The sequence below is a fragment of the Canis lupus genome, chromosome 18, assembly GCF_011100685.1.
Source record: "Canis lupus familiaris isolate Mischka breed German Shepherd chromosome 18, alternate assembly UU_Cfam_GSD_1.0, whole genome shotgun sequence".
In the NCBI taxonomy this organism is placed as follows: domain Eukaryota; kingdom Metazoa; phylum Chordata; class Mammalia; order Carnivora; family Canidae; genus Canis; species Canis lupus.
In genome coordinates, this window is record NC_049239.1 from 2,068,318 (window position 1) to 2,082,532 (window position 14,215).

Consider the following 14,215-nt stretch of genomic DNA (forward strand, 5'->3'; position numbering starts at 1 on the left):
CAGCTGAGGAAGGGCCCGCAGGGCTTGGAGGGGCTCGGCTCTGCAGCGGATCTCAGTGGCCCCAAGATGGAACGTGAAGAAGGCCCAGAGAATGAGGCCAGTGTCACCCCAGAGAAGGGGGCTGGGGGGCAAGCAGCCTGGGCCAGGCGGGGGCCACAGTCCCAGACGCACTGAGGAGGGGCGGAGCTGCCCCAGGCAGAGGCAGCGTTTAGCTGGCGACAGGAGAACCGTGGCAGGTGTGGGCCACTGGGAAGTGGGGGACGTTGGCCGCCTGGGCTTCCACGGCCCCCAGCTCCACCCAGGCCCCCCGAGGCTGCCTGCATGGTGCCTCCCCGTGGACCTTGGGTCCTAGAGTCCCTGTGACGTCGACACCAAGTGAAGTGCAAGCTGGCATTGCCGGGAGCGGCGTGCGGCAGTGGGCTCCTGCTCCCCGGCCTCCGGTCAGGTCGAGGTGGAGCCCGGGCTCAGGAGTCAGCCCAGCTGGGGGCCCCAAGCACACTCACTGGTGGCTGGATGCGAGCAGCGGGGCCACTTCAGCTCCCACCTATGAGCACTGGCGAAGACGCAGTGAGAGGACGCAGGGAGAACCCTTGGTGGGGGCCCCTGCGCGCAGTCACTCTGCCATAAACGGCATCCACCAGGATGATGGCCGGCCTCACCAGGGGCGGACGTGTGTGTACATGCACGGGTGTGCCTGTGTGCGTATGTGCGAGTGCGTACTGTGTGTCCATGCAGGTGTGTGTGTGCACACACATGTATGTCTGCACATGTGTGTTCATGTAGGTGTGTGCATGCGTGCACATGAGCATATGTATGCATGCACACTGTGTTCATGAAGGTGTGTCCGTGTGTACAGGCGTGTATATGTCTACATGCGTGTGTTCACGCAGGCATGTGCATGCATGCACATGGTGCACACGTGTGTCCATGCAGGTATGTGCATATGCACACATGTGTATGTCTGCGTGCACGTGTGTCCATGCAGGTGTGTGAGTGCGTGCAAATGTGCATATGTATGTGTGCATACTTTGTATTCATGCAGGCGTGTGCCTGTGTACACGTGTGCGTCCATACAGGTGTGTGCTTGTGCACACGTGTGCACACATGTTCATGCAGGTGTGTCTATGTGCATATATGCATATGCATGTGTGCAGACCGTGTCCATGTAGGTGTGTGCCTGTGTACACATGTGTACATGTATATGTGAACACTGTGCATTCATGAAGGTGTGTGTGTGTGCACGGATGGAAATATGAGCACGTGAGCCCATGCTCTCACATGCATGTGCGCAGAGGCAGGGCAACCCGTGGAGACACCCACTGTCCGGGTGACTGGAAGCCCACAGGGAAAGTGTCAGTTGTGGGCACCCTGGAGGCCACCAGGGGGCGGCAGGCCGGGGGTCACTAAGCCACGAGCCCAGGGACACACCCGGCCTGTCGTGTCCTGGGCGCCTCCCGGAGGGGCCGGCCACTCCGGGCCTGACGCGTGGCGAGCACACAGGAGCGCATCCAGCCCTCGTGGAACTGCCTTTCTGTTAGAAGGCGAACGCAAGCAGCGCCCCTGCAAGGACTCGCGGTTGCGCCCGGGGCCCGCGGGCCGAGGTACCTTTATGCAGAAGCCGTGGTCTGTGGGCGCGCCGTACTGCTTCCTGCCGGCGGTCAGGGAGAAGACGCTGCTCTCTTCCAAGCCCGCCAGCAGCTGCAGGTGCCTGGGCTCCTGCGGGAAAGGCTGGTCAGGGCGCGGCCGGGCGCACGCCCCCCTCGGATGTTCTACGGACCGTGAGCACCTTACACACCACGTGCCGACTTAAGACCAAACTGACCCAGGCCTCGCCAAGGAAACCCACCTCCCAGGACTGTGACACCAGGGGTGCCGGCCTGGCTCGGGGGGTTAAGTGTCTGCCTTTGGCGCAGGTCATGATCTCGGGGTCCTGGGATCGAGCCCCGCGTTGGGCTCGTCTGCTTCTCCCTCTGCCCCTGCCCCTGCCCATGCTCACTCTCATGCTCCCGGTCTCTCTATCAAATAAATAAAATCTTTACAAAGAAATAACGTGTTTGACACTGAGCCATAGTGAAGCCCCGTGACCAAACATTCAAGGTAAAAACCAGGAGAAAACCTGGGGCCTAAAGTCCAAAGTGAAGGGCACACCGCACCGCAACACAGGCCACCCCTGCTGCAATGTGCACTTCACATTCCTGCTAGAAATGCACGCACGACTCCAATTTCTTCCCTGCAGGGCCTACAGTAACATGGGCTGCACTGGCAGCCATCCCCCAGCCACCCTCTGGCCACCTTGGCTGCAAACTTCCAAACCATGGAAACTGAGGCGGTGTCCTTCAGGGAGTCGGGCCGCCAAGGAGGCTCGGCTCCCAAGCCCCAGAGGGGCCCAGCGGTGACGTGGCCAGGAGGCCTGCAGGTCTGTGCTGTCACCTGATTTCTGAGGGAGACCAGAGGGCCAGGAACCCGGAATTAGCTTCACAAATCATCACAAGCCCGGAGGACCCTGACTGACACGCATTTTCACGTCCACTCTGAACGCGGCCAGCCTGGTGTGACGGAGGTGGCAGTGGTGGCTTTAAAACCCACCTTTGACACTCCCTTCGTGGAGCAATAAAGGCCCGATCTGCGCAAACACACGTACAGCTTTCTCCACGACTTCCTCCCCAGCTCCTTCACGTGCAAAAACCCCTGGATTTCAGGACAGCTACTAGAGTTCAGAAAGTTCTGTTGAAGAGATTTTTAAAAGTCAGATAATACTGCCATTAGAAGCATGAGAGCAGGTATGTTATACCGGCATCGCTAACATTTTGATGTTTCCTGGATTATAAAAATATTCTTTTTTGGTCAAATGAAGCATTTCCAAATGATAGTTTTCCTTTCAAAAATCTTAAGACCCACCTAAGCTGGTGTGCAGGGAACATAATCAATATTTAAGCACACAGGAGCCAATGGGCCTTTGTAACACCGACGAGAAAACCCAGGAAGTCACAGATTTCCATATAAAATGTACGTAAGGGCGTCGCCTTTTATCCTGGTTTTCCATGAAACATGCGGTCTGATCATCAGAGTTAGGGCGACAGGGGGCGCTGGGAGTAAGCAGGTCACTTTCATCGTGTGCCCCTCCACGGAGAGGTGTGCTAACAGTTCTCTCTGGAAATACTTCAGTGAGGCCACTGACCCCGCTAAGCCCTCTCACATGCAGGCACATCCTTCTCAGGAAACAGAGGTCAAGAGCCAGGTCCGGGAGTGAAGCTGGGGCAGTGACATGGGTGGGTCCTCTCCACTGGACTGTGAGGGGACACAGCTCCTCCCGCAGGTGGGACAGAGTCTCATGCGCCCTTGCCAAGCACACGAGCCATCCCAAATCAGGCCCTGAGCCCTGGCCCTGATCCCTTACGGGGATCCCTGTCACCCTTACGGTGCACGGCCCATGAGAACCACATGGCAACAAACAACTCTTGCCAGAAGAGGCAAATCCTATGGTCAGGGGGGCTTCAGAGGAGACACCAGAATAGCTCTGAAGCCCTCACCCTTCGGGAGGTGAGAATAGCCCTGGTGATCCAGAGAGCAGACAAGGGAGGGTCGTGGGGAGACTTTGTAGGAACTAACTTTTAGTGGATTCTCATAACTGGATGCCACCTGGAGGGTGCTGGCTGCCCTCATGAATGGCCTGTTCTCTCACTGAACACGCTGTAGACAGACACATTTTTCCGGGCACAGCAGGAATATTCCCCTTCCCAACTTCCCTGGAAGAGCCTGAGCAGCACCCAGCCAGGGGAGTCCAGGGGTGTGTCTGCCACTGGGAGGGGCTGGGGAAAAGCCAGGTTTTCTTGGAACAGGACTTTAGAAGGCAGAGGGAAAATTAAGACAGACGCAAATCTAATTTTAATGCACAACATGCTACCTTTTAAAGGGTTTTATGGCAGCCCAATCCTTTTTCACTATAAGGGGGCACGGTATCTCTGTAGAGATCCCCAGGGCGGTGGCCTGACCCCGGACCCGCACTCCAGAGGAGCCTTGGGGAGAACACGCCAGCCTGTGGCCTCTCCCTTTTGCTCATGTTGCTTCTAACTCACAGGAAGCTTATCCTGTTTATAAGTGCTTGTTTTGCTTTGAAGGAGCCTGGCCACACACACATTTCCCAGGTCAACATTTATTTCTGGTTACTCTAAACCCCACCGGGAGCCAAGCCTAATACGTGATGAAGAATGCAAGCAACCCCATCAAGGTTTTGTGGGGCTGCGACCGCAGCTCGAGAGGACTTGCACCCAGAAAACCTAGCAGAAGTCTCTTCCCACTCAGTACCTGCAAAAGCTGGCTGTGACCGCCATTTGACTGCTGGCACCAAGTAACCATCTGCTCTGGGAAGAAATTCTAAGGAAACAGGAAAACAAATACAGTGAAAGTTAGTTTTCTAAGGTGGGGAAAAGCATGCTTACGGGGGTGCCAATACTAAAAACATTCCTATGAGTGAGTGCACGTCTGTATTTAAAAGGACGATCTCTTTTCCTCCCTTATCCCATGGTGGAAACCTCTACTTCAAGAAGTTGCCACATTTCCTTAAGTGGTGAGCTTGAGGTTGGAGTATCTCTCACGTTTAACGTGGATCCACGTCTCTCAGCGCACACCAAGGCGGAGGGCCGCCACACGGTGCCATGAGATACACAACTCTGGGAAACCAAAAGAGGAGGAACACGGTGGCAGAGAAAAGCTTCTTTTGGTACATCACACAAAATCAGTTATCCTATTTCTTGCTTTCAAATAAGAAAGCAGCCAAACTACCGAGCCAGAAGTTGACGATGGACCTTCTGCTCATGTCATGATGGCTTGACCCCATGACTCAGGACAGGAACACGTGCCATGGCAGCAGGAGGCTCCTGACCCTGAGATGTCACAGGACACGTGCCCCTCACCGTCCCCCCTCCCCCCACAAATAAAAAGGAAACAAAGATCAGCCCAACATGCCTGGAAACTCATTCTTCTACAAACCATACAGGATTATTTCCTACTTGCAGAGAGTAAGGAGCCTTTATTCTGCTGAATATTGAACTGATTGGTTCCAATTTAACCACGAACTTGTGATATAACTGAAAAAGCCGCCCCTCGTGTCTCCTGACCGAGGGGCTAACCCCCTTGCCCTCTGCTACCAGGAAGAGTGCACTCGTTACCTCTGGCCACTACAGAGGCATTTAGTTAAGCGTCGGAGACTGAGTTCTGAGCAAGGGTTGCTTCGTGAGATAGCGACGCGGATTCTCGAACCCATCTGCTACCCCCATACGGCTCAGCTATGTTATCCTCCGCTGCTGTTGATCCCAAGTAACCACCACAAGATTTTGAGAGTCCCAAACCCTAAACCCAAAGAGAGAAGACACTCACCGTAGGATTTTTGAAAAACTCGTATTTTGCGTAATTCTTCCTAAATAAAAATTTGCTTTCGCTTGCCATGGTACTCTCCACCTGAACCACCAGCTCATGGTCTTCCAGGCACCTTTCTGCAGAGGGAAAACACGAATGTGAGAAGACACAGGTGGAACCTGCAAGGTGGCTTTACCACCACCACCGACACCTGGCTAGATTTCCATTCCTCTTCATACGACGCGAGCGGACATGAGGTCCAGGACTTGATAAAATCTAAATCTCTCTTTAGTGCACTACACCAAATGCAGACGGGGTCCTGAAAGAAGTGGCGTGAGGAATTCAAGTCCGTCCTTACTTTTCTACACTTCTCAGTTTGGCACCAGTGAAAGTTGGGAGAGCCAAGAAGGAATCCCAGCAAGAGAATACGGGGGGGACACGCTGCTGTCGGTCTGTCTGAACACACTTCCTGGGAAGGCTGAGGCCCCATCATCCACATCCTGGAGCTGCTCTCCTAGACAAGGTCGTATTGCTAGGACGGGGATGCAAACACCTCTTATGTGGCGGTCACACCCTCTCCCACCTGTCTCCTCAAACACAGGAAACTGACCGTCCTAAGTCCTGGAACATTCAGCGGGGCATCTCTATGGCAGCCTTGATGTGTGCACTGATGCCCCAATGGCAGAGACGTGCAAGGATCTGTCTGCAGAGGACAAGGCTGTGGTGCTCGCCAGAGGCTGGCCGTGCACGCCAGCACACAGAAGCACGCTGGGCCTTGGCTGAGACAGCACAAGCAGAGGATTCTTTGGTAAAAATATATATATGTATTTTTATATAGCGTCCAGAATCCCGAGGCCAATATATATATATATATATATATATATATATATATATATATATATATATATTTTTATATTTTTATATATTTTTATTTTTATATTTATTTTTATATTTATATTTTATTTACTTATTCATTCATTCATTTATTTATTTATTTTTAAAAATATATTTAAAGCCCAAATCTGCCAAGGCAAGGAATGTCCTCCCCACGACCGCTAGACCGTCCAGGGCCACACCTGGCACCGGCGGCAGAGCATGAACAGGTCCGCTTGCTCCCGGCTGCAGAGGGCTCCGTCAGCAATGAGTGACCCAAGACCCTGCCCTGCGTTTCCCCGGGACGGAGGGAAGAGTCCTGCCGGGCTGGAGCGCACGATCACGACCGCTACGTTAGCTTTCAGCAAAGGGATCGGCTTGGGTTGGCATTCATTTAACACAGTTTCCAGTGCAAAACACCTGAGTGACGTCTGTTCCGAAGTTTCAGCCAGAAAAAACATTTCTGTAGTTCTAGGGGCAAAACCAACCACCCCCACGCTGGCTGACGGCTGCTTTACAGAACTGACATTTGTCACCAGGTAAAATAAGGAAAAATTGACAAGCGGGGCTCTGGCGACCTGGGTGGGGACGAGACCATGCGGGTTCCAGGGCAGAAGCTCTGTCTGCAGACTGGTGAGAAGCCCCAGAGGACCAGCGGGGAGGCACCAGCTCTGAGGGACACGTGGGCACACGCACGGCTGCTTCCCTCCCGGACAGCCTTTTCCTGCCTCCCCACGTCCCTCTCACCCTGGCGTAATCCTGGGGCAGCTGTGCACAGACTGGGCTGCATCCTGGGTGGCTGGGCCCAGGGCAGCCGGGAGGGAGGGGAGCGGGGACCCTGATCGGGGCGTGCTCCTCTGCTCCGCATCACTCTGGTGCCACCAGGGGGGCTCAGGTACCCACAGAGGTGGAAACGGGGGCCTCATGGCTCCGCTTCTCCAGCCCCCAGGGGACCCGGAGCCCCGAGACGGCAGTGGGCTCGGGGAGACCGCGTGTGGGACCCTCCTCCCAGAGATCCCCGTCTGCCACTGGATGTCCACGCAGCAGTTTTCCCAGCTGTCGAAAAGCCGACAACATCAACTCAAAGCCCTTTTCTCTGGTTCTCATTTTCTCTATGATTCTAAAAACAGGTCTTTTCAAGCAACTCTGGGTGATTCTACTAAACGGTCACATTGCCGCCTATAAACTTCGTATCATCACAGTGGAAAGCGGCATTTCATTGGGGTGTTCCGAAGGGTTTTTCTGTACAAAGGGAAGACTCCAACCTTCCTTAAAGGGGATTCGTGTCATTCAAATTTTTGACGCTGCATCCAGCATCTACACCACCACCCCACACCACGAGCGAAATAGTTACGGATCACTCAACTCAAAAGGCAGATTTTACTTCCCTGCCTTAAAATGGGCCGCGGACACGCGAGTCCTTAGCAGAAACCTGAGCCGCCCGCCCGGGCTGCCGTCAGCATCCCGCCTTGCCTCCCCGTCCCGCGTCCGCACCCGGCTCGGCCCACCCACCACAGGGAGCAGAGCTGGCTGTCAACACGTTACAGCTGCTCGGGGCCCTGGGGACTCGGAATTGCGAACAAAGTGACAGGGAGAGACCACGGCAAGCCGTCGCGCTGTCTGCACGTGCCTGGAAAGCAGCCTTCCTTCTATTAAATATTTCCGTGGGGAAAGGACATCCCTCCGGTGCCTGTCCGGGAGAACGACAAGAAGACCAAGATGGCAAGGTTGGCCCTCGGAGGCTCTTCCGAGCACCGAGCCCCGGACACGGCTGCTGTTTTTCCTTCAACACCTGTCTGCATGTCCAGATGTCAGAGGCACGTCCACGGTCAAGTCTTTCCAAAGAGAGAGAGCTCACGCCTCTTCCTGCAGGGTTGCAGCCTAGTCCATGCAACAGTAGGATTCCCCAGACCCCGGAGCTGTCCTCGTGTCACCGTGCTCCGTGCCTAATTGCCAGGCTCCCCTGGTCATCTGTCCTGGCTCCTGCGGTCACCCAGGGCCTGGGGGGGGGGGGCAGACTGCACTCCCAGGGAGGCAGTTTACCCACAGGCACATTTTCAACACCACAGGGGCACCAGGATGCCGTCTGCATGCCCCAATTGCAGTTTTACAGAATTCCTTTAAAAAAAAATTGCTCCCTCGATACAGCAGCAGGCCGGCTGTTAAGCACCCCGGTGCGCCTCCCACGAGGGGCATCCTGGCTGATGTGCGCCGTCTGGAGGCTGGCCGTGCATGTGCTCAGGGCAGACTGCAGGGCACCGCCGGCTCCGTCGCAGTCCCCCCGCTGGACTTGGCTGCTGAGTGGCCTCAGCCAGGGATGCTGATCACAGGGCTGAGCACGCGACGCAGAATCCCGAGGCCAAAGTGCCCACGTCCACAGGCAGGACGTGCGGGACACGCTAACGTATGGGGCAATGACCGACGGGGAGTGGCTCGCTAGGGCTGGAGTCCCAAGGCGCCGAGCACGCCTCCCCGGGACGGCCCTCACTACGGGCCGCACGCACCGAGCTGGGCGCCCTCCCCACCTTCTCAGACCACCTCGAGTGTGAGTCCAGGAGCTGACGTGGAGGCTGAGAGGCACCGACCCAGCTGTGGAACATTCCCGGCCCGAGTGCCAGTGGCGCCCCTGCCCCGCTCCTCCCCACAGGGCCGCTGGGGGCTGCAGCCACGCACACTCATGGGTGGTCTTCTGCTAGTGCAAATCTTCATCATCGCTCCCTGGCTGTGGAAAAAGCTGAATGTTACTAAGGACCTAACATTTCACCTGTAAGGACCAGGACAGGAATGGTGCCCTGGGATCCTCAATGCTAGGGCCACACGTAGGCTCGCGGAGCCTCCATTCCTGAGGTCCCAGCCTTACGGATCTGAGGTGCTGCCTGCCTCGCGCCCAAGCCACAGACGCCGTGGGTGCAGGCCCCCAGAGCATCCCCACGCCAACAGAGCGACTTCCAAAGGGTCCTATCAACGACCGCGGACGTGAGGCCGGCTGGACGGCTCTGCGCGGAGACCAGGGCCCGCCTGCCAGTGTGCCAGGGCCCAGCACACCCTGAACATTACCCTTAAGAACTGCACTAGCTGAGCGCATGCATGCCCGTTCACGGGGACCCGGCGCCGACGCACCGAGCGCTTCTCTGACAGGCGTGCCCACAGCCCGCGCTCCACCATAGTTTGGAACTGGACGTCCAGTTCAGCCTGGACGTCCCCCTCCCCCAGGGATAGGCGTCTGACCGTCAGATGCTACCGAATAATGGAAAGAATAGGATTTTTGCCTCAATAGCAACTTAACTGATCAAAAAAAAAAAAAAAAAAAAAAGGCTTGTATGACAAACAAAAGAACAGGCAGAGAAGACATGGGTGCAGGAAGGCGAGAGGCTCTCACACCTTGCACGTGCTGTCCGGAGCCAGGCGTAGGGGAGCGTGGTCATCACTGCGGACGTGGCACCGGCGCAGCGAGGAGTCGGGGGCAGCCTTCTGCGGGCACTTTGTGCATCTGCAATTCGCTTCACTAACTACTTTTTCCAAACAGCATCCAAGATTGGATCTGAGTGTTCTCTCGTCTTTTTTTTTTTTTTTCCCTCTCTATCATTTTGCTTTCTCCCTGCCTTTTTTTGTCACATTTACTCGATTTTGTAATAAAGCATTATCCCTTTTAGAGTGGGTCAGGTCCTTCTGTGAATAAGAGGAATAAGGAATAAAAACTATCACGTCCCTAAGAATCCCGTGTGCACCTCTGTATTTCTTTCCCGGGTTCTCGCGTTTTGATGATTTCTGACGGTTCACCTCCTGGCTTGGTGTGCTCGAAATCAGGGCCACCACACAAAACAGGCGAATAAAAATTCCTCAGTCCGATGCTTTTGCGTACCTGTGCCCATTTGATACGTGCTCTCTGTGTGGGCAAAACCAGTCACGGATTCTGATGCCTGCAGAAGGCCCTTCTATGGTTCCCTCCAGAGCATTCAGACGTCTGAACGGGCTTCAACAATGTTCATACCTGGGTCCAAGTCCACAGATGTGCTTTTAAGGTTAATTCTCCGCGTGTGCACATATGTGCATGTGCCTACACCTGGCGTGGTGCGTGCACGCGTCCGAACACACCGCAGCATTCCAACTCTTGTCTAATCTCCAAGTTACTTGTGTATTGGAGATGCTTCTGGCGACCCCATCGGAGCACCGTGGGACCCATTTGGGGGCGTCCCGGGCTGCAGCCTGACCATGTTGCCATCTGTGGCCGCAGGCGGCAGCGAGAATGAGCCACCAGGAGAGGGTGGCTGGAGATGATGAAGAAAGTTCCTGTTGGTGTGCAAGCACCCTGGAGATGGGCAGAAATGGGAAAGAAGAGAGAAAGTGTTCCTGATGCAAACTGTGAGGCCCGCTGTGTGCCTCTGACGGCTTGGGGGGAGCTGGAATGCGGTGACTTAAAACAACACCAACTCCAATTTACGCAGCATCGTTCAGGCTTCGATTGTAGTGCTTTTTTTTTTTTTTTTAAACTTAAAAAATGTTTTTTTTTAAACTTAAAAATGTTTTTTTGTATTGCATCTTTCAAAACAACACAACTGAGTTACACAAGTCACGGCTGAAGTCTGATTTATTAATCTTCCGGAAGGGTTCACAAGAGCGCAGAACCACGGGAAGAACTTTGCGATCTGTGCAATGTTTCTCCTTCACCACGTGCAAGAGGTACGGTTGTCGAATTGGGAGAAAGTTGTGGCTCCTAAGTGTGTGCCTATGATTTTGCGAGCGCCATACGCTACCCACTGAGAACAAGTCTGAGAAGCTTCTTTACCTGAAGTAGGCCACCCGAGCAAGAAAGCCCGCAAACCCTCCAAAAATTAAAAAAAATAAAATAAATAAAAATAAAAATAAAAAGGAAAGCCTGCAAACCCAAAACCTCAATAAGTTTTGTATGTGGCCCCCGTATTAAAATATTCTCTTGCTTTATGGGGATCCCTGGGTGGCTCAGAGGTTTAGCACTGCCTTCGGCCCAGAGTGTGATCCTGGAGTCCCGGGATCGAGTCCCGCGTCGGGCTCCCTGCGTAGAGCCTGCTTCTGCCTCTGCCTGGATCTCTGCCTCTTTGTCTCCCTTTGTCTATCTCTCATGAATAAATATAATCTTTAAAAAATATATATTCTCTTGCTTTGTACACACTACACATGTGTGCACTCCGTGAAGACACTGTGAGCAGCTCAGGGACACCTCGTGAGACTCTAGCCCAGAGGCTCTGGGGTACGTGGGTTCCCCTGGGCCTCCCGCAGGCCCCTCGGGCGCCACCACACCCCCCACTCCCGTGACCTGGACAAGCTGCTCTCTGCTTAGTGATGCCAGGACGGTGCTCCCCCGAGGCCCTGCAAGGGCTGTAGGATGCTCCCCCTCAGATCGCAGCTGAGTAGCGAGCCCTGCGCGCCGGCCACAGCTGGTGGTCCTCCAGCCAAATTAGAGAGAACCTTCTCGCTGTCTCTGCACCCTCGAGGCACAACCGCTGAGGCATGTAGGAGCAAGGTTCTGAAAGCCCCAGATGGGGGAGGGTTGGGAGGGAGCAGGAGAAGCAGCAGCAGCAACAGGTATGCAGTGCCGTGGGGGCGGCACAGACCGCGCGCCGGAGCGCCGGAGCCACGGCCAGGACCCAGCCGGCTTCATCTGACCGCATGCCAGGTTCCCAGCGTACTCCCTACCTAGTCCCAGGTGCGGGTGGTGCTCCACCAGCGTCCAGCTGTTGTCGTCCACACAGTGGCTTCTGTAAACTAGCAGCTGGCACAGGTCCCGGGCTGTCATGTCCGCTAGGATCTCCACCACTTTGCTCGTCCCATCTTCACTGAAGATTTTCACATCCTGCAACATACGAAGGGGACACTTAGCGTGGGTTTTCGAGGGATAAAAGCCGAATCAGGCTACAACAGGAAAGGCAAGCATGGCTGCGTTCCAACACACGTACAACCGTCCTTGCACACGGCAGGCAGCTGGCCGCTGCCCGGAGGCTGGAGGGCCCCCAGCGCCCCAGCCCGGCAGGGCACCTAGGGCTACAATAGGAAGTTCTGGAAACACCAGGACACTTCGGGGCAGACAGGGCGTGCGGCCAAGCGGAGCATGCGGACCGCTTCCCGGCCACCTGTCCTAGGAGGCGCCTGAACTCGTTTCAGATCCTGCTGTGGTCTTGGGGCTGCACATTTCCTATTGGAAGCAACTGCACAGACAAGGTGACCCAAACCTAACTCGGGATGACCCCACCTGCTGTCCGCTCCCGGGCTCGGGGCGCAGCGGCCAGGACCCCGCCATACCCCACACAGCTCAGGTCATAAGGCTCCGAAGACTTGACAAAACTCAGAACGAATATGCTGAAATTTAAAACACTAAAAAGGCGGGACGCGGTGGGAACGCAGTCAAGATTGGCCCCCGTCCCCTACGAAATCACAAGCCGGCTTCATCTCCCTGGAACCGCTCAAAGCCACAATGGACACGTCGCTTCCAGGCAAAGGGACGGTGAAGCAGAAATCCCCAGGACCCTGAGCACCCTGTGCCCTGGCTCCAGAGCCACAGGGAGAGGGACACGCGATGCTTTAAAAGAACGGACAAACCACCTCACCTCAACGGCACGGAAAAAGCAGTCAGAGGAACAAGATGGCATTTTAAATCGAGACAGTGTCCTCGAGGGTTGTGGGCCCCCGGCTGTTGCCCCACTGAGGACGTGCGGCCTCTCCGGCTCAGCTCCGAGGAGGTGAGGGGAGCCCCGGTGGCAGGCCGAGGAGCCCCGTCCCTGGGCCTGATGCGGTGGCCCCCGCGGATGGGCTCCCCAGCGCCGGTGGGGCGGGGGCAGGACACTCAGGCAAGCGCGTCAGGAAGAGCCCTGCTCCCGTTTTCCCACGACAGGGAAAGAAAACGCGGGAGGCCCGGAGCCGAGCACGCGTGTCCTCTGGATCTAGGCCCGTCTGCCAAGTGCCTCCAAAACCTGCGTCTGGGGCCCGCCGGCGCTGGCGACTGCGGAGCAGGGCTCCTGTGGCCTCTGAATGCCAGCTGGGCCTGACAACGCTCCCTGCCCTTCTCTGTCTCTTCTTCCAAGAGCTTTGTCTGGCAGGAGAGGACGCCGGCTGGGGTCACGGCCGGGAACGCAGGAGCAGGATGGGGACGGCGCGGTGCCAGGCTGCAGACCGCTCCGGGGCAGGCCACCCCAGAGAAATCCCCAGGGGGGCCGGTCAGGACCGAGAGCCAAGCTCCCAAATCACACGCATTTTTGCAGAAATCTACTCCTCTCTTTCCAGGAGTTCACATTTCACTCCATAGAAACTTCCACGGAACAAAGTAAATATTCAAATGCAGCTGACAGGAGGGAGTCCATACGAGTGACATCTGGTTCAAACAAAGAATGCAGGTCCTGTCTACAGGTCAAAACTTTTGCAAAGAAACAAACGTGCCGACATGAAAGAAAAATGGATTTAGGAAATACAAACGGGTCCAGATAACGGCTTATAAATATGCTAATATACCATCCCCCCTGCCCTCTGCTCCCGCGCGGCCGGCCGGGCCACGTGCTCCTGCACCACCTCCTTCCTCGGCGTCCGAGTGAGCTTCTCCAGGACCACGGTCGACGTTGGCTTCTCTAGAACCTTCCAATCGCGTTCAAGTCTGTTTATCAATTTTCCTGCCCCAAATCAGGAACGGCTCCAAGACTTAAAGGTAAGGCCCCAGGATTGAATCCTCTTTCCGGCCCAAATGTATCTTCCTTTAAGCTCGCTCTTCCCTTCCCTGCTGTTCCACGGCCACCCCCCCCCCCCCCCACGTCTATATATAGTCTCAGTATTAAAAGCTAAGATGTGCTTTGTCACAGGGCCAAGTCCACGGCCTTCGGATTCCCAGAGCAGGCCGGGCTGGCGGGCCTGGGGCAGGGGGTGGACACGGAGACAGGGCTCCGGGCACAGGACCTCAAATTCCACGCTGTGGCCCGACATGGGCCGGCACCTCCCAAGCACGGCCGAGCCCGCTGGCCACAGGTGG

The 14,215-nt window shown here is 55.7% G+C and overlaps 1 protein-coding gene across 5 annotated transcripts in view; it reads right to left on the minus strand.

Annotated features, from left to right (window-relative positions):
* GRB10 (growth factor receptor bound protein 10) overlaps positions 1-14,215 on the minus strand; it is a 155,841-nt gene that overhangs the window by 13,218 nt on the left and 128,408 nt on the right. For 4 of the 5 annotated variants that reach the window (XM_038562607.1, XM_038562609.1, XM_038562610.1 and 1 more), the window contains 5 exons: positions 11,902-12,058; positions 5,377-5,492; positions 4,306-4,374; positions 2,587-2,724; positions 1,606-1,716 (listed from right to left, as the gene is read on the minus strand). In XM_038562607.1, the coding sequence (XP_038418535.1) occupies positions 1,606-1,716; positions 2,587-2,724; positions 4,306-4,374; positions 5,377-5,492; positions 11,902-12,058 (591 nt within the window). Of the gene's footprint in view, positions 1-1,605; positions 1,717-2,586; positions 2,725-4,305; positions 4,375-5,376; positions 5,493-11,901; positions 12,059-12,809; positions 13,444-14,215 lie in introns of those variants that run through there. The other variant, XM_038562611.1, reaches the window with a different exon arrangement.